This window comes from Mixia osmundae (genome assembly GCF_000708205.1).
Source record: "Mixia osmundae IAM 14324 unplaced genomic scaffold scaffold_1, whole genome shotgun sequence".
NCBI classification, from domain to species: Eukaryota; Fungi; Basidiomycota; class Mixiomycetes; order Mixiales; family Mixiaceae; genus Mixia; species Mixia osmundae.
This window is the reverse complement of record NW_014575563.1, coordinates 898,522-915,423: the sequence shown is the minus strand read 5'-3', so window position 1 is coordinate 915,423 and position 16,902 is coordinate 898,522. Positions and strand designations below refer to the sequence as shown.

The 16,902-nt window shown below is 55.1% G+C and overlaps 10 protein-coding genes across 10 annotated transcripts; 5 read left to right on the top strand and 5 right to left on the bottom strand.

Moving 5' to 3' along the window:
- Window positions 1-70: 70 nt before the first annotated feature.
- On the top strand, window positions 71-3,354 carry L969DRAFT_14453 (uncharacterized protein; the record flags this gene model as incomplete). Its single annotated transcript, XM_014714890.1, has 4 exons — window positions 71-2,288; window positions 2,342-2,859; window positions 2,910-3,151; window positions 3,201-3,354. 4 exons carry the CDS (start codon window positions 71-73, stop codon window positions 3,352-3,354), a joined length of 3,132 nt encoding a protein of 1,043 aa, XP_014570376.1.
- A 29-nt stretch (window positions 3,355-3,383) lies between these two features.
- On the bottom strand, window positions 3,384-5,376 carry L969DRAFT_91705 (uncharacterized protein; the record flags this gene model as incomplete). The annotated part of the gene is made up of 8 exons (XM_014715386.1): window positions 3,384-3,431; window positions 3,485-3,759; window positions 3,812-4,061; window positions 4,109-4,232; window positions 4,289-4,809; window positions 4,859-4,889; window positions 4,945-5,028; window positions 5,087-5,376. The coding sequence occupies 8 exons, from the start codon at window positions 5,374-5,376 to the stop codon at window positions 3,384-3,386; spliced, it is 1,623 nt and encodes a 540-aa protein (XP_014570872.1).
- Window positions 5,377-5,510: 134 nt separating this feature from the next.
- L969DRAFT_43513 (uncharacterized protein) lies at window positions 5,511-7,752 on the top strand (the record flags this gene model as incomplete). Its single annotated transcript, XM_014715385.1, has 2 exons — window positions 5,511-5,682; window positions 5,741-7,752. 2 exons carry the CDS (start codon window positions 5,511-5,513, stop codon window positions 7,750-7,752), a joined length of 2,184 nt encoding a protein of 727 aa, XP_014570871.1.
- Window positions 7,753-7,815: 63 nt separating this feature from the next.
- Window positions 7,816-8,847, bottom strand: L969DRAFT_43350 (uncharacterized protein; the record flags this gene model as incomplete). The annotated part of the gene is made up of 2 exons (XM_014715384.1): window positions 7,816-8,334; window positions 8,383-8,847. 2 exons carry the CDS (start codon window positions 8,845-8,847, stop codon window positions 7,816-7,818), a joined length of 984 nt encoding a protein of 327 aa, XP_014570870.1.
- Window positions 8,848-8,945: 98 nt separating this feature from the next.
- L969DRAFT_42188 (uncharacterized protein) lies at window positions 8,946-9,364 on the top strand (the record flags this gene model as incomplete). The annotated part of the gene is made up of 2 exons (XM_014715329.1): window positions 8,946-9,077; window positions 9,128-9,364. The coding sequence occupies 2 exons, from the start codon at window positions 8,946-8,948 to the stop codon at window positions 9,362-9,364; spliced, it is 369 nt and encodes a 122-aa protein (XP_014570815.1).
- L969DRAFT_139089 (uncharacterized protein) lies at window positions 9,124-10,715 on the bottom strand. The gene is made up of 3 exons (XM_014715383.1): window positions 10,545-10,715; window positions 10,121-10,314; window positions 9,124-10,067 (listed from the first exon to the last, which is right to left on the bottom strand). Exons 2-3 carry the CDS (start codon window positions 10,294-10,296, stop codon window positions 9,413-9,415), a joined length of 831 nt encoding a protein of 276 aa, XP_014570869.1. The 5' UTR covers window positions 10,297-10,314; window positions 10,545-10,715; the 3' UTR covers window positions 9,124-9,412.
- Window positions 10,716-10,800: 85 nt separating this feature from the next.
- Window positions 10,801-12,689, top strand: L969DRAFT_100748 (uncharacterized protein; the record flags this gene model as incomplete). The annotated part of the gene is made up of 2 exons (XM_014715382.1): window positions 10,801-12,563; window positions 12,614-12,689. 2 exons carry the CDS (start codon window positions 10,801-10,803, stop codon window positions 12,687-12,689), a joined length of 1,839 nt encoding a protein of 612 aa, XP_014570868.1.
- Window positions 12,690-12,715: 26 nt separating this feature from the next.
- Window positions 12,716-14,096, bottom strand: L969DRAFT_42450 (uncharacterized protein; the record flags this gene model as incomplete). Its single annotated transcript, XM_014715381.1, has 5 exons — window positions 12,716-12,915; window positions 12,967-13,046; window positions 13,104-13,552; window positions 13,615-13,850; window positions 13,907-14,096. The coding sequence occupies 5 exons, from the start codon at window positions 14,094-14,096 to the stop codon at window positions 12,716-12,718; spliced, it is 1,155 nt and encodes a 384-aa protein (XP_014570867.1).
- L969DRAFT_84101 (uncharacterized protein) lies at window positions 14,029-15,356 on the top strand. The gene is made up of 5 exons (XM_014715380.1): window positions 14,029-14,244; window positions 14,295-14,378; window positions 14,434-14,557; window positions 14,615-14,851; window positions 14,908-15,356. The coding sequence occupies exons 1-5, from the start codon at window positions 14,220-14,222 to the stop codon at window positions 15,197-15,199; spliced, it is 762 nt and encodes a 253-aa protein (XP_014570866.1). The 5' UTR covers window positions 14,029-14,219; the 3' UTR covers window positions 15,200-15,356.
- Window positions 15,218-16,858, bottom strand: L969DRAFT_84100 (uncharacterized protein). Its single transcript, XM_014715379.1, has 7 exons — window positions 16,255-16,858; window positions 16,098-16,199; window positions 15,944-16,046; window positions 15,788-15,889; window positions 15,621-15,732; window positions 15,464-15,560; window positions 15,218-15,414 (listed from the first exon to the last, which is right to left on the bottom strand). Exons 1-7 carry the CDS (start codon window positions 16,798-16,800, stop codon window positions 15,244-15,246), a joined length of 1,233 nt encoding a protein of 410 aa, XP_014570865.1. The 5' UTR covers window positions 16,801-16,858; the 3' UTR covers window positions 15,218-15,243.
- Window positions 16,859-16,902: the final 44 nt, after the last annotated feature.

Sequence of the window (16,902 nt, the reverse complement as noted above, 5' to 3'; positions counted from 1 at the left end):
AAAGTGCTTCGCGAACGCCGCGAGCGAGCCAGCCGGCGAGCATGTCAGCGTGAGCTAGGCCGATGCAGGCATGGCTGAGCATACAGCAGCTCCGCCTACGCTTGAAGAGCTCAGAGCTGCCGCGAGATCACGCGAGACGAGCTTGGAACCAGACAAGCCAGCATCAGCAAAAGCAGCACAGCTATCGCCAAAGCTCGCCTCTCGCTTAGCCAGGGGACCTGTGCTCGTCACTGCGGACCTGGTAGCTCATGATAATCGTTCAGCTCGACCGTATCTCTCTCGTGCGACCATGCTGCTCATCGTGCTTGCGCTGCTGTTCGCCAGCTTGCTCGGTCATTCTCATAGATTGGCCATGAACGAAGTCGCCCGGGTCAATGCGGGCTGCGAGATGGCTTACATGAGTCCTTCATATATCAAGCTAGCAGCCTTTGGTACGGAGTACAGCAGGCTAGCAGGCAAATATTCGACCTATCTCTATCGCGAGGTGGGTTGGGATCTCGAGCCCCACCCAGCCGGCATTCCTGTGCTTTTCGCGCCCGGGAATGCAGGCTCCTTCAGGCAAATCAGATCACTTGCTGCTGCAGCTGCGCGCCAGTTCTATGACAGTCCGGGCGTACCGAACTCCGCGCTATTGAAAGCGGGTGCTCGCCATCTAGACTTCTTCGCGGTTGACTTCAACGAAGACTTCTCTGCCTTTCACGGGACGACGCTGCTCGAAGAAGCGGAATATCTGAATGACGCAGTACGATATATTCTCTCGCTCTACACGCAAGAGCCATCGCTACGTCCCGACCTGCAGCCTGATCCGACCGCCGTCGTCATGATCGGACACAGTATGGGCGGTATCGCAGCACGAAAGATGCTGCTCATGCCAAATTACCAACCCGGCAGTGTCCTCACCATCGTAACTCTCAGCACGCCGCATGTAGTCCCTCCAGCAGCATTCGACGCCGTGACAGAGTCTGTCTACAGTACCATCAACACATACTGGCAGCAAGCCTTCTCGCGCGCAGATCAGAGCCGGAACAGCCTGCGAGACGTAGCTCTCATCTCGCTGTCCGGCGGTACGTCAGATACGACCATAGCATCCGATTCGGTCTCTGTCGCTGCTCTCACACCGCCTACACATGGCATGACGATCTTTACGACCTCTCTGCCAGATCTCTTTTCTCCTGTCGACCATCAGGCAATGATGTGGTGCAATCAGATCAGAAATCGTCTGGCGTGGGCGTTGTTACGCATGACGAATGTGCACTCGGCCAGTCAGACCGTCGCGCTGCCTGAACGCATGCGCATCTTTCACGAAGAGCTGCTGATAGGACTGGAGGACGAAGAGGTCGGTCTTACACCGCTGCCTTTCAGCGGCACATTCCGTCTCGATCTATCAACACAACAGCACGCATTTCTGTCTCTGGGTTCGCGGCTTGTGCGAACTTGGTTGGCGTCGTCGGCGAGCGAGAGCGCTATCGATCTCATGCCAATACCTCAGGCGCCATCTTATGACGATCAACTCTACTTCGTTTTCCTCACTGATCTAGCATATGCGAAGGATCAGTCGACGATCTCGCTCTGTCGCGCCGGTGCCGACTCGCAGGACCACGTCGTCTGCAGTGAGCTGCCGCTGTCATACGTCAAGCGGTTACCATCGACATTGCCCGAGCACGATAGCAAGTATGCAAGTCTCTCCTTTGTTGAGCTTCCGCTGTCGGACTTGCGCGAATACGCCCACATTGCTATCAGATCGGCGTCGCGAACTATATCAAGCTTCGTCCTCGCAGAATTCATCGATCGTGACGCGACCCGTCTCGTGCGTCACACCACTATGTCATCATTGCTGTTCGGCGGTCTTCATGTTGCAAATGTGGTTGAGCAAGCTTCCCTCTTGACGCATCTACATCTGCCCGCGATGGATAGCTCGCTACTGCAATATCAGCTCGAGTATTTCGATCCCTGCAAAGAGTCGAGCATTTTCAGCCCATTGCTACGTGTCTTTTCCAATGTCAATTTCGAGTCTGTCTGGCTGCCCAACGCAGGCAAGAGTATCGTCTATCTGCATGGTACCGCGCCCTACGTACGAGGTCCAACATCGCCATATACCCGGCGTGGTCTCTCGCTCATGCTCTGGCGCGATCCTACATGCGAAGCGCCGGCGGCTGTCTTTATTCGACTGGATCTGCTCGGTAGCCTGGCCAAGCTCATCGTCCGCTATCGTATGGTGCTTGCAGCCTGGCCACTCGCGATCACCCTCTTGACTTTCAGAAGACAGACGACGGGATACGATGGCGGCGGTAAGCTGTCTCTCTCTTGACGAAGCTTGACAGATGCTGATCCGGTACTACAGAATGCTTCCGCACTTTCAGTTCTGCATTCAATCAAGTCGTCGCGCGAGACTTTATCTGGCTTCTGCTCGGCGCGACGTCGTTTGCGTTTGTGCAGTGTCTTGCAGTGGTCCCCGTCTCGCTCCCCAACCTACGTCCTCCTGCAAATTATCGCGATCCTGCTCCTCATCTAGGCGACATGCTTGTCGGAAATCACGACCTGCTCTTCGTACCTCTTTCCGCCCTCATCTTAGTCCTGAGTGGCGCGGTCGCAATGATATCGCATTTGCTCTTACAAAGCATCGTCAGCATTGCAACGACAGTCTACACATGGCTGGAACATGCTGCGCCAAGCCGATTACAGCCATACCTTCGTATCCAAGAAAGAAACGAGAACCCGACGATACAGCGCATCGTGTCTTTGGCTGCTCTGCTGCTCCTTGTGCTGCTCTTCGCGCCCTACCAATTTGCCTATCTCGTTCTTACGCTCGTGCATCTCTTCTCGACCGTACGCGCCTACATTCTCCTTCAGGATCCTTCGGTTAGTCTTGCCTTTTGTATGCTCACTAACACGCTAATGCTTGCTTGTAGAGCGCAACCGCCTTAGTCTGGCGAAGGCGATGGGACCGATATCACTACTACATGGTCGTATTGCTCATCATGCTTTGGCTGTTGCCAATGAACGCGGCCATCCTGATCGTTTGGGTCAGGAATCTATCCGCTGGCTGGATCGCGCCATTCTCCTCAGATCACAACGTGCTTTCAGTTGCCGGATTCCTACTCTGGGTTGAAGGCGTCCACACAGGTCGCATGCTACCTCGTAGCCAAAAATTGTGAGAAATATCTGGCTTGAATTGGCGTCCTGCTGATAAGCAACAACAGGTGGAGACGCAATATTACCTCATTCGCAGCTCTCGCAATCGCAATCATCGCAATCCTGTACGGCATCCGATACACGTATCTCATTCCAGCAGCAGTCAATATCTACTTCTTCTGGCTCGCGTTCCTTCATGCCAAAGGATTCAATACAGGTTGAGCTGTACAATCACCATCCCATGCGTGCGCTCAGTGCGTGCCATTCGAGGTCGACGGCTGAACGATCGTCGAAGCATCCTGTCAGGCTCGCATCAGCATGGTCGCGTTCCTATGGGTGACAGGCAACGCACGGGAATGCCGGGCAAGGGGAAGCTCGTCGAAAAGGCGATGACCTCTTTGCCAAGTTCTGCTAGGAGCTGTCGACCCTTGCCATCGCCTTCAGTGGCGACGCGTGTAAAGTCCTTCAGCAGCTTGGAGCCAGCCTCCTTCTGCAACTGCAGAGCAATTTCGACAGCGCGATGCAGGAACTCTCCGACGACCTTCATGTCTTTCTCGAGCATGCTGCGGCTCGTCAAGGCAGAAGTACCGACGCGGACACCGCCAGGAACGACGGCGCTTGTGTCACCTGCATAGACAGCATCAGTACCCTTGTGTGTAGCTAATGCAGCATGCCTTACCGCTCACGGCGTTCTTGTTGAGCGTGATGTGGCACAGATCGCAGACCTTCTCGAGCTTGCTGCCAGTCAGACCAATGGGGCGCAGGTCCCAAAGCGAGAGATGGTTGTCTGATCCTTTGGTCTGCAGTGCGTAGCCGTGTTCGAGCAGAACATCGGCAAGAGCGCGAGAGTTATTGACGACTTGGGTGGCGTATGCCTTGAACGAAGGCTCAGCAGCTTGTTTGAGTGCAACGGCAATACCGGCAATGGTCTATGATGAAGGTCAGTAGGTCTACTGGGCAAGAATGGTCGATTCACGTTGTTATGAGGTCCACCCTGGCAGGCCGGGAAGACTGCGTTGTTGATGCGAGTCTCCATGTCGCTCTCCTTGTCTTTGCGGAAGAAGATCAGACCAGCGCGCGGCCCACGAAGGGTCTTGTGCCTGTCAATCCAATATGTGTCAGGAAAACTTACGCTGGCTGAGAAAAGGCCACCGACGTTGTTGTGCAGACGACATCGCAGACCTCGAACGGATCATTCTGAACTTGAGCGGCGACGAGGCCAGAGATGTGAGCCATGTCCATCATGAGATACGCTCCCTGCGAGTCGGCGATCGCACGCAGACGCTTGTAGTCCCAATCACGTGGATAGGCGGAAGCGCCACAGATGAGGATCCTTGGCTTGAAGAGCTTTGCGTTCTTTTCGAGCGCGTTGTAGTCGATCAGACCGGTCGACCTGTCGACCTCGTAGGGCAGAGATTGGAAGTAGATGGAAGAGGCAGAGATCTTTCGCTTGGGCGTGTAAGCGCCATGAGTCAAATGACCACCGTCTGCCAATGCCAAGCCCATGATCCTGTCTTGCGGTTGGATCAAAGCCGTGAAGGCTGCAAAATTGGCCGTCGATCCGGCATAGGGTTGTACATTGACGCCCCAGATTTTTGGGTCAAGGTGGAAGGCAGCGAGCGCGCGGTCTCTGCAGAGATTCTCAAGTGTGTCGACGTGCTCATTGCCGCCGTAATACTGATGTCACCATGAGCTGGCGTTCATCTTGGGGCCAGGCAGTACTCACCCTGGCACCGGGCAGACCTTCCGAGTATTTGCTGCGTGACTAGCGTAAGGCCACCGTCAAGGGCACGCGTCAGGAGAAGGACTGACTTGGTAAAGATGCTGCCGTTGGCTTCCATGACCGCAAGCGAGGTCAAATTCTCCGAAGCGATCAGTTCCAGCCCGCAGAATTGTCTGGGAGCCCAACCAGATGGCATGAGCGCTTGGGCTGATCAGATTGCTCAAGACTGACCTGTAAGTCTCCAGCTCGATCAACTTCTGCACCTCGGGGTCGTACTCCTTGAGGGACGTGTAGAGGTCCTTGTTGAAATCATTGGGCACCTGAGGCGTGCCATTCGAAGCTGCCGAGACCATCCTAGAGCTTGTGAACGTTCTCTTGTTCGAGATCGCGGTGGGGTGCTCCTGTTGGGCTAGCGCGCCTTTCGCTGGTCGTAAAGCTAGGCTTGAAGCTGAAATAGGTATGCGCTGTTTCGAGGCACTTCTCAGGCTTGCTGTAAATGTCTTCTGGGCGGTTCTTATCATTCAATAGTCGAGTCGACAAGGTCTGCCTGCAGCCAAAATTTTGCTGGGAGCGCGTCGGCAGTTCTCAGATTTGATTGACAACTTGAATACGACATTGACGCTCGTCCAAAATTTTAATCGTGAGGGACGACACGATGAGTGCTCTACGCATGGCTGCGATCAGTGGTCGCATCTTCAGTGCGGCCACGCGGCACACGACGCTACTGCCCATTGGTGGCAATCGGTCACACATTGCCGCAAGAGCGGCCTTTTCTTCCTTTCAGATATCGAGTGCCCCGAGGCTAGCACGGCCGTCGAGCAGCCAGGGTGAGCAAGTCTGGAGATCAGCCGTCTGTGCAGGTGCTGATGTTCTGCTGCATGACAGCGCCAGCTTTACTGAGGCGGACACTCGCGACGGCAGTCGACTTGCCTGATCTCGATTTGCCAAAGAGCGCAATCGAGAAAGCCAGCCAGCTCAAGGGCGTCATCGATCCTCGTCTGTATAGCGCTCTCGTCGATGCGCCGTTCCACTACAAAGACTTGACCGTGCCTCAGAAGACCGTTCTGTCACTCATGCCCGAGCTCGGCCTGCCACCCAACTCGAATGAAGTGCAGGCTGGCGGGCTAGACTTGCTCATCAAGTCTCGCACGGGAACCGGCAAGACGATCGCGTTCCTCCTGCCAGCTCTCGAAGCCGCCTTGCGCAAGGTGGGACAAGATCCAGAGCCTGTGCGAAAGCCGCGAGGTCGATTCATGCGCAACACGGGCATCGCGCCCGTCCGAACGCTTATCATCTCTCCAACCCGAGAACTGGCGTCACAGATCGCAGACGAAGCGAACAAGCTCATGAGCAACATCAGGGACTGCCGTGCAGTCTTTATCTGCGGCGGCATGCCAAAGGGACCGCAGTTCACCGATCTGCAATACTCGACACACAATCTCATCCTGGTCGCAACGCCTGGCCGATGCATAGATCTCATGCAAAACAGCCCAGATTTTGCCAAAGCACTCGAGGGCTGCGAAACGCTCGTGCTCGACGAAGCTGATCGACTGCTCGACATGGGCTTCACGCCTGATATCGAGGAGATCTGCAAACATCTGCCCAATGTGCACAACAGGAGGACACTGATGTTCTCCGCCACCATTTCGCCGCGTGTACAACAAGCCGCTCGTGCATTCTTGCAGCCGCGCTACAAATACCTTGACACTGTGCCTGCTAGCGAAGCCAACGCTCACGAGCGAATTCAGCAGACCGTCATCACTTGCGATGGAGCTCACGACCAGATCAGTACGCTCATGAACATCCTCGCACAAGACCAGCTCGAGCATCCTCTGGGCAAAGCGATCATCTTCTGTTCGACAACCAAGTTGACCCAATATCTGACCCGTACCTTTGCCATGCTCAAGCGACATCTGCCCTGGGGACGAGGTACCGAAGTCGTCGAGATCCATTCCGGCAAGGAACAACGATCGCGAGATAGCGCCAACAGGCGTTTCAGAGGACATGACAGAAGTTACGCCGTCCTGATCACAAGCGACGTATCAGCGCGTGGTGTCGATTACAAGGGCGTGACACGTGTCATCCAGATGGGACTGCCCAAAGATCGCGACACATACACACACAGAATCGGGCGTACCGGACGAGCAGAGGCAAACGGTCGAGCAGACCTGCTCCTCCTACCGTTTGAAGCCGATTCAGCGCAGGTCATGCTCAATAAGATGCCTTTCGAGACGCTGGATAGCGAGCAAGTCGCTACTGCGACCAAGGAGGCAGCCGAAGCCTTCGACGAGCGAACGGCGAACAAGGTCAAACGTTCGCCCGAAGCGCGCGCCATGGCTTCTATACACGCCGGTGCTCTCGTTTCGGAACAAATATCAGCAGTAGAGTCGACGATGAAAGACGTTGTGGCTCCCAACACCGAGCCTGACGATATCAGCGATGTCGTTGGCAGTCTGTTCGGCTACTACCGGGGCATCAGGGATGGAAGTCTGAGAGATGAAGAGGTCTATGAGGGATTGAAGGAATGGGTAGATGCCTTGACAGGCGGCGCCGGTCGCGTACCGAGTATGAACTTTCTCGTCAAGATCGGATATGGCGGTTTGCAAAATGACCGCCCTTCGCGCTCGGGTGGATCCTTTGGCGGTCGATCTAGATCTGGCAGCGATTTCGGCAGCTTTGGTGGCAGATCCAGCTTCCGGGGGGCTGGCAACAGATCAGACGACCGCAGCTCATTCGGCGGATCTCGCGGCGCGCCACGCGAGTATCAAGGTAGGAAGTCAGATGCAGCATTCGGCGGACGATCGTTCGACGATGGCAGGAAAGGCCGTCGGACATTCGATAGACCCGACAAGTTCTCGGACTCGCGAGGATCACGCAGTCCATTTAGAAGCTACTGATGATTTGTATTGTTCGCTTACAATGTGCTGCTACAACAACCCCGCTCGCAGACCTGTGATATGTCATGTTTGCATGATCAGTTGCGCTTCGTTGGCGAGTCCGTCCCGAATGAAGTGATCGTCAGGAGCTCTGAAGGCGTCGTTGAGTGCTTTAGCCAACCGAAGTCCGCCCTTGGCGAGCTGTTTCTCTATGACGGCATCATGCTCGATGGGTCCGAGATAGTCTTTGGTCGCAATGTCTCGCAATGGTTGTGTATGCTCGTAGTGCGAAGGATAGACATAGCGACAGTTCAGATCGTGTGTCTGTTTCGCCCAATGGTAAGGGCAAATCGTCGCGCTATCGCTCGTAGTCGTATTTGTCGGACATGCGATCCAATCGGGCAAGAGACTCCGCCAATCTCTCAGGATACCTTGCCAGATAATTTTGCGGACGAGGGGCTTGTAGATCGAGTCGCGACCCAAAGAGTCTTCTATTCGCTTTGATGGCAAAGGTCGCTCGTACCCGCGCATTGTTCTGATGAGGCGCGCAATGAGGACAGAGTCCCACAAGCCGTGCATGCTCATCCTACGACCCTCGAAGAGCTATCCGACGCGTCAATGATCTGTCGCATGTGCCAACGCGTAACTTACGATGGGATCCCCATTGCCGCCACGTTCGCGGTGAATGAGATGCAAAGGCTGGGTCAAGTCGCCATAGTAGTGCGTGGCAAATCTCAGTGCGAGGTCGCGTTCGTAGATTGGAAGGCTTGTGTCAGCAAGGCGTGAAGTGTAGTTGAGCACGGCCGCCATGACATTGTCCTCATTGACGAAATGAACTTGGTCGTAATGACATGCCATCGGAGGATCTTCTCCCGTCGCGTTGGGTCCGGCATAATGCAAATGGGAAGACCAGGGGTAGGCGAATCTGACTCTGTCTGGCCATGCTGCGTAGAAAGCGAGGTGACCCTGAGCGTTGGGCGGCAGGATAGCTTGGATGCCTTGACGTGCTTCTTCGGTGAGGAAGACCTGCGCGATCGTTGCAACGGCTTCGTGTCCGACGACACCCCAGGCGACAGTGAAGCGAGCGAGCCCGAGCAAGACCAAGACCAGCATCATTGTTGGTGCTCGAAGCGAGCGCGACTTTCGCGTGTCGTAGACATCGAAATTGCCACTTTCGCCTCTCCAGCTGCCCAGACAGTCGGCTTCAGCTGCCCATGAGCTTTGCTGCCACGCTATGCCGACGAGCGAGTGCAGCCGTCAGTGCTCCAAGACGATTGACTGGGCTCCAAAAGTCGATATACGCTCTTTACAGGCGATCCTTGCGTATGGTACTCAACAAGCCAAAGGTCAGTACGGTTTCGCCTCGCACGTTCTCGGCTGACACGTCTGTCTGTAGGACAACAGACTAGAGTGGTATCTGTTCGTTCAGCACCAGTTCAGGTCGCCGTCCCTTGGTGGGGGACTGACTCGGCGACAAATCGGCGCGATCGAGTATTACATCCGCAAAGGCAACAAGCAGCTCGAGTTGCTCGAGCAAGACAGTATCAGGACTGTGCACGTGCCCGATGAGGCACACGATATGCTCAGCCGAGGCTTCTATTCGCGAGGTTGGATCGTCAACCGAGCTGCCTGACTCACTCACTGAGGCACACGACAAGGCTATGAAGCGAGTGTGCAATGATCACACAGTGACGCTTCTAAGACGAGAGAACCAGCTCTGCGTCTGCTGCAGCGGCGTACGAGGCGGAGGCAAGCGGCAGTATTTTGGCCCGAGCAAGTAGTCGAGCGTACGCTTGCCGGCCTCATTCGGACCATCGTCGTAGCATTGGCCATCTTCATCTTGAAAGATCGAAGCATAAGCCTGGCGGATCTGATCGACGTACTCCCGGCAGCGTTGTGCTTTGACGGCTTGCAAAGTCTTGCACATAGCTTTGCAAGATTGCACGGCAGGCTGCATGGTCTGGGCTGTCCTTGACTCGGCTGGTGATCGCGTGATCCTGAGGATGGCTCGATCATGTGGTGGGGCGGAGTGAGTCTCAATGATCGCAATGCACAGTACGGGAGGTGCTGTTGTGGCTGCAGAGAGCAGGCTCGAGCTGCTGAAAGTGCTCGAAGCCGACGAAGAACTGCTCTTCGACGAAGCGGTCGAAGAGCGACGCAGCAGTATTGACTTGAGCACAATGGGCTGCTCAACGACTGTGGGAGTCGACGCATCCGACCGCTCCTGTCTAGCCCGAGGACGCTGGGTTGCAATCTGTCTGACCATGCCTTGCGTGCATTTGATTTCGCGTTTCTGCTCGCGTTCAGCAGCAACAAGTGCTTTCTGCGCTGCAATCCTGGGGAGCAAGCAACGTCAGCAGACGTATGTACAGCAGCGTTCCGTACTCACTCTTCACGACGAATGCGAATGCGGACACGCTCCTGGCGTACGAAGACGTGCTTCAGATCCTTGGGCGCCGGCATCGACATGACTTTGCATTCGGGGGCAAAGCGGATCTTGCGGTGTCTGCCGTAAGTCTTGACAAAATCGATCTCTTGGACTTGACTAGGCGTGAGCATGATCATGCGAGGTTGAGCGTATCTCTTCATCATGGCGTCCATGTCAGCAATGATAGGCGATCAAAGTGCTTTCGATTATGAGGAAAGATGCTTTGTGAGCAGTGTAGGAAAGCAGGCAGAAGGAGCGCTTCTTATGCTCCTCTCCTAGCTCAAGATGGCCCGTCTGAGCCATCCTAGCGTCTTGCCTTCCCTCCATTTACAGGAAGATGGCTGCCTCTATCTGACCAGCCAAATTTCTCTGAAGTCAAACTGACCCGGTTTGATCTTGGCTTTTTCCAATTCGGTCAACGGCATTGATACCGTCGGATTGCCAGATGGCTCGCATGATGATAGCAAGCCGATAGAGAGCACGAGAAGCGAGGCAGGAGGCCCGAGAAGAGAGCTCTCCGACAGGCGCAGCGGCAAAGGTCGTCATTTCCACGCGTGCCACGTCATCACTGCCCCGACCGTCGACAATGGCAGCTTGACCAGACCGCCCTTCGCTACCCGACAGGGCTCTCACGCCCAACGATGTCCTTTGTAGAAGCAGACAAGTCCACGCTTTCCAACTATCGAGACATTCACACGGAACATGCCGTGCTCACGTGGACCATCGACTGGTCGAAGCAGCTCGTCCACGGATCTGTCGAGCACACAATGATTGTCAAGCAGAGCGGCCTCAAGCATGTCGTGTTCGATACTTCCTTTCTCGACATAGCCTCTGTCAAGGTGGCAGGCAAAGACGCCAAGTGGACCTTAGCTGAGCGCAAGGGCACCATGGGGAGCGCGCTCACTGTCGACTTACCTGCCGTCAAGGAGACCGATCATGTCAAGATTTTGATCGCTTACAGCACGACATCGCAATGTACAGCTCTCGGCTGGCTCACCGAAGGCCAGACAGGCCCAAAGAAGCACGCGTTCGTCTACTCGCAATGTCAGGCCATACACGCTCGCTCGTTGCTACCTTGCCAAGATACGCCTGCGCACAAGTTCACCTACTCGGCGAGCGTAACGTCAAGCGCGCCTGTCTTACTGTCTGCGTTGCGTGTGTCTCCCCCAGAGAGTGACGTTAACGAGCTTGGCAAAGAGATTACGTACTCGTTTGATCAGCCAACGAGAGTGCCATCTTACCTTATTGCAATTGCTTCCGGCGACTTGGCTTTCAAAAAGACAGGCAACCGTACGGGAGTCTGGGCAGATCCCACCGAGCTCCAAGCGGCCGCTTGGGAGTTCGAGGAAGACATAGAGACGTTCCTTGAGACGGCAGAGTCGCTCACCAGCTCGACGTACCAGTGGTCGACCTATTCCGTGCTCGTTTTGCCCAAATCGTTTCCCTTTGGCGGCATGGAGAACCCCCAGCAGACCTTCGTGACCCCCACCCTTTTGGCCGGCGACCGGTCACTTGTTGATGTTGTCGCACATGAAGCCTCGCATAGCTGGTTCGGAAACAACATCACATGCTCCAGCTGGCGAAGTTTCTGGCTCAATGAGGGCTGGACGACCTATCTCGAGAGACTGATCGTCGGGAGACTTCATGGCGAGCCCGCTAGATCTTTCTCCTATATCATCGGTGCGACGGCACTTCAGAAGTCTCTTCAGGAGATGAGATCCGAGCCCCGCTACCAGCGACTTGTAGTAGAATACAAGGAGGGAGAAGACCCAGACTCGGCCTTCTCGTCGATTCCGTATGATAAAGGGTCCAACTTGCTACTACATCTCGAACGCAAAGTAGGAGGTCTCGATGTCTTCTTGCCCTACATGGCCGACTACTTTGCGACTTTCAAGAACACCTCATTGAGTACGGAAGACTGGCGAGCGCATCTCTATCGCTACTTCTCTAAGCATGGAGGCGATGAAGCCATTGCCAAGCTCGACGCGGTAGACTGGCAATCCTGGCTACACGGCGTCGAGATGCCCAAGATGGAATATGATACTTCTCTGGCCGATGCTGCCTTTGCGCTCGCAGCTCGATGGTCGAAGGCTCAACAAGACGGAACAAGCAGCTTCGGCCCAGATGATCTCAAGGCGTTCAATGCGAATCAGACCGTCGTCTTCCTGGAACGGCTCGAGACGCATCCGAAGCTATCTGACGAGATTATTCACAAAATAGATGAGCTCTACAAATTCACGCAAACGAGCAATGCCGAGATCGCGCTACGCTGGTTCCTTGTCACGCTCAAAGCCGGCTTGTACCTACAAGAAGCAGCTGACTGGGTAACGGACAAAGGGCGAATGAAGTTCTGTCGACCGATCTACCGCGGCCTAGCAAAGAACGATCTCGAGCTGGCTCGAAGGTATGACTATTATCAGTTCGCATGTCTAATAGCTCACGCAGATTGCGCAGGACGTTCCTGGAGCACGAGGCCTTTTATCATGCAATCGCAGTAGCACAGATCAAGAAGGACCTCGGCTTGAAATGAGCAAATGTTGCAAATGTTGTATGCAATCAGTCTGTCCTCTGTCGCTTGGTCGCTGGCTGTGAAGGTGCTTGCGCAGGGATCAGATTTTCTGGCCGAGCGTCTTCTGCAGGCTTCCTTTTGGTCTTTGCGACGATACGATCATGCGGCTTGGTGACGAGTTCGGTCGTGCCAAGCGGCTTGATCGTCGGCACGCCAATGACTGCGCGATGCGTTTTGCGTATCGCATCTATTACTCTGTCAGACCATGAGGCGATGAGACATCATCACAGAGACTCACAGCCGTGTAGAACTGCAGCTTTTGGGTTATCCTGAAGCGTTTTGCGAGCGTCGTCCGACTTCAGTCCGAATATGTGGCATCTGTGCAACGACAAAGCGTCAATCCAGCACAGCGACTGCCATCTCGCTAGCACGCACAGATTGAAGAGGTCTTCTGGGGCACGCAGCTCCATCGCACGCCTGATCTCTGACGACAAGATGATGTTCTTGCCCTTTGTCAATCTTACAAGCTCTCTCGCGCCGGCGATGATGTACTTTCTCGCATCTTTCGGTACTTCTCTTCCCGGTCCACGGCCAATGAGCCCTTCGGGCAAACCCTGATAGGCTGTCGACGAAGCAGAAGAAGAGCGCATCATGGGACCATAGGCAATCTCGAAAAAGACGCCTTGTTTGACTGCAAAGACGACTGCAGAGCGCTTGAGTTGGAAGGGCAGACGAGGCGCGATCGCGAGATCTAGCGTGATGATGTCGACACCCGATGGGCCTGGCCCGCTGAGCGAAAGACAAACATAGGTGAAACTGGCTCCATCGAGCGGATGAGCAGCAACGATGTCAAATGAAGCCAGAGCCGAAGCATTCGCCGACGTCTGTGAAACGTTCGCATGTAGCATGAGCATGAGAAGCTGTTAACACAATCCAGGTCACGCACGAAGAAGAGTCCATTGCCTTTGCCGCCAGAGATACTTTGCTCATCTACAGCGATAGTGACGCGACTGAGCTGCAAGAGTCTCTGTGTAGCAACCGAGCTGCTGTGTCGGATATCGAGATCAGGAAAAGGTGCTACAAGGCCCTTTATGCCGAGCGCATTGAGTGACGGAAGCTGAGAAGGACTGGCAAGAGCTCCCACTGGCACGTAGCTATTGAACGCAACGGCGTCGTACGACACTGTACAGCTGGCCATCAAATCGTGCGGCCGTCAGTGAGAGTGAGGAATGGCGTACGCTGTGCTGCGAGCTCGACAGCTCGCTTGATCTGATCACGGCTGACATGACTTGAGAGTGCCTCTACGGCTGCTCTTTGCTTTATCTCTGAGCCGTCATCATCGCTCGGCTTGGCCTTTTGCTTCCCCTTGACGCTCTTTGAGCTCTCCGCGGGGATGGCTGGCCACGGCAGTGATAGGTCGTAGTACATCACTGCCTGACGTTGGCTTGCGTCGTCTGTGCCTCGTCGACTGGTCGCGCGACAGCTGGCGACTGTCTGGAAAGGAGAGCCTCGTCGACTTTGACTTGCCCACCGCCTGATTCCAACGTCAGAATGGCTCGCAAATTCTTCGTAGGAGGTCAGTCCTCCCTCCAGAGATGAACAGAGACTCAACGTGAGATCATGCAGGCAATCTCAAGATGAACGGCACGCTCGACAGCATCAAAAAGCTCGTCGAGAACCTCAACAATGCTACGCTGGATAGCAACACCGGTGGGCTCGCTCATTGCATGTACATCTGCACGCTTAGACCTGTACACACCATCAGAGGTCGTCATCGCGCCGCCTGCGCTGTATCTCATCCCTATCCGCGACCACTTGCGCAAAGAGATTGAGCTATCTGCCCAAGACGCCTACACGAAAGACCAAGGCGCATTCACCGGAGAAGTGTCGTATGTCATGCCCGCGTGAGCCTCTAGACGTCGCTGACTTGTCGCTGCGCCCTACAGTGCATGGCAGCTCTCGCAAGCGCAGATTCCTTGGACCATCATCGGTCACTCTGAGCGTCGCTCGCTCTTTGCCGAGTCAGACGAAGCCGTAGCAGAGAAGACGCTCGCGTCCATCAGCCACAACTTGAAGGTCATCTTCTGCATTGGCGAATCTCTCGAGGAGCGTGAAGCCAACAAGACAGAGGAGATTGTGTTTCGACAGCTCAAGGCAATCGCAGACAAGAAGCCAGATTGGTCGTCGGTGGTCTTCTCACTTCCCCTTGCGAAGCTGATCGTGTATGCACGATCGACAGGAAGCTTGTGATTGCCTACGAGCCAGTGTGGGCAATCGGCACAGGCAAAGTCGCGACGCCTCAGCAAGCTCAAGACGTTCACGCTGCCCTGCGCAAGTGGATCTCCTCAAACGTTGACGACAGCGTAGCCAGCAGCATCAGAATCGTCTACGGCGGCTCTGTGAACGGCGGCAACGCTGCAAAGCTAGCAACAGAGCCAGACATCGACGGCTTCCTCGTCGGGGGTGCATCGCTCAAACCAGAATTTGTCGATATCGTCAATGCTAATCACAGCAAGACGGGAAAGCTCTGAAGGATGTAGGCAAGGAAATGCAGATTCGAACGAATAGCTTGCAATCAAACTCGAACGAGTAGCCACATTGTCGCGATTTGTGAGACTGCGATGCCAAAGAGGAATTGTATCCTCCTGCTTCGTTGTGCATGCCCCACTGTACTCGTCGTCGTCGCGCCACCAAACGTTGCTGCTAGCGAAGGATCGGGCAAGACGACATAGCGTAGTGAGCGTAGCTGCGTGAGCAATTCTCAGCCTCGTGCGACGTTCAGGTTGATAACTCACGAGGAAGAAGGCATTGGCGCTGAAGACGTAGATGAAGATGGACCAATACATCCAGCCTCTTAGCTTGACAAGGCCTGCCAGTAGCGTGATGATGATGCTATCATAAGCCATGTCAGCCCTGACAGTCTGTGACAGTAATGTATGACTTCGAACGCACCCGACGAATTTGTAGCCACTGTATGCCAGCAAGTCGACAACCGTCCCCTCTCCGCCGATGTTGAGCAGGTAGCAACCTAGCTTGATGACCAAGAACTCTAGGAACACGATGCCTGTCGATGCCATCGCGTCAGCATGCCTGCCAGCGCTCCGGACTCAATGGCTTGCCCAATGATTTCGATGCAGTCACGCCCAGTAGCTCAGGATGAAATCGGCTCTCGCTGCCAGCTACGACGCCAGAGAGCAGAATGTATGTCACGAGCGCCATTACTGCCAGTCAAAGTGTCAGCCGTATGAACCGTACTTCTGAGCTTATAGACTGGCCTGGTACGTATAGATCCGGCGAGTTCACGTCTTCCCGGGGTGGCCGATAGCCTTCAGCCTGACCAGATGCCTCCGATCTTTTCACAAGCCTCGACCAGGGTTTCTGCGTGCAGCACGTTTGAGCGCGCGTCGTTGGGACGCCAGGCAGGCTTACATGACGCCAAGGGAAGAGCACAAGTCGGATCTTGTGCAGAACGTACAGATTGGACACGTTGAACGAGTGGTGCAGATGCGCAACAGGAATGTAGCGAGTCACCTATCAGCCAGGTTGCGTCAGTCACGTATACTCGACTGATCGTTCTGTCACCGACATTTCGCTCCATATAGTCCTGACCTGCCATGACGGCAGATTTACCAAATTGCATGCCCATCTGAGCAGTCACATCATTGACACCCATCATGTTGTTCCATTGCTGCTGTGGCCCTCCGGTCTGTTGAGCCGACTGAGCGCCATTTGGCGGACGCCATTGCTGAGATTGCTGTTGCGATTGCTGACCCGCCGAGCCAAAGGAGGAGGGACCGGCATGCTGGTTCGCAGCTGCTGCATATGTAGCATATGGGTCGACGGCCGCAGCAGCAGGATTGAGCGAGACAGGTGTCGACACAGGCGGTGAGCTGAATCTCATATATTCTTGTCCTGCATGGCTAGCGGAGCCAAAGCCAGTGCTTGCATTCCCCGCAATCTCATGACTAGGCCTGCTGCTCTTTGGCGGAGAGGATGTGACCGAGAGAGGCGGTGATGCTGGATTCTGTATGGCGTAGGCTGATGCAGGTAAGGTCGGTCTCGGGTGCTGCAAGATTGGCGGTGATCTCGCGCCTGTATCCCTACTGACCCCTCCCGCTGTTCTGCGCTGCATCTCGCTGTGCCTGTTGTTGCAGGATCAGCTATTGGCTCGCTCGCTCGCTCGCTATGCGCCAAACGCGACGCGTGTCATCGAGCTTCGAGCTTCGAGCCAACG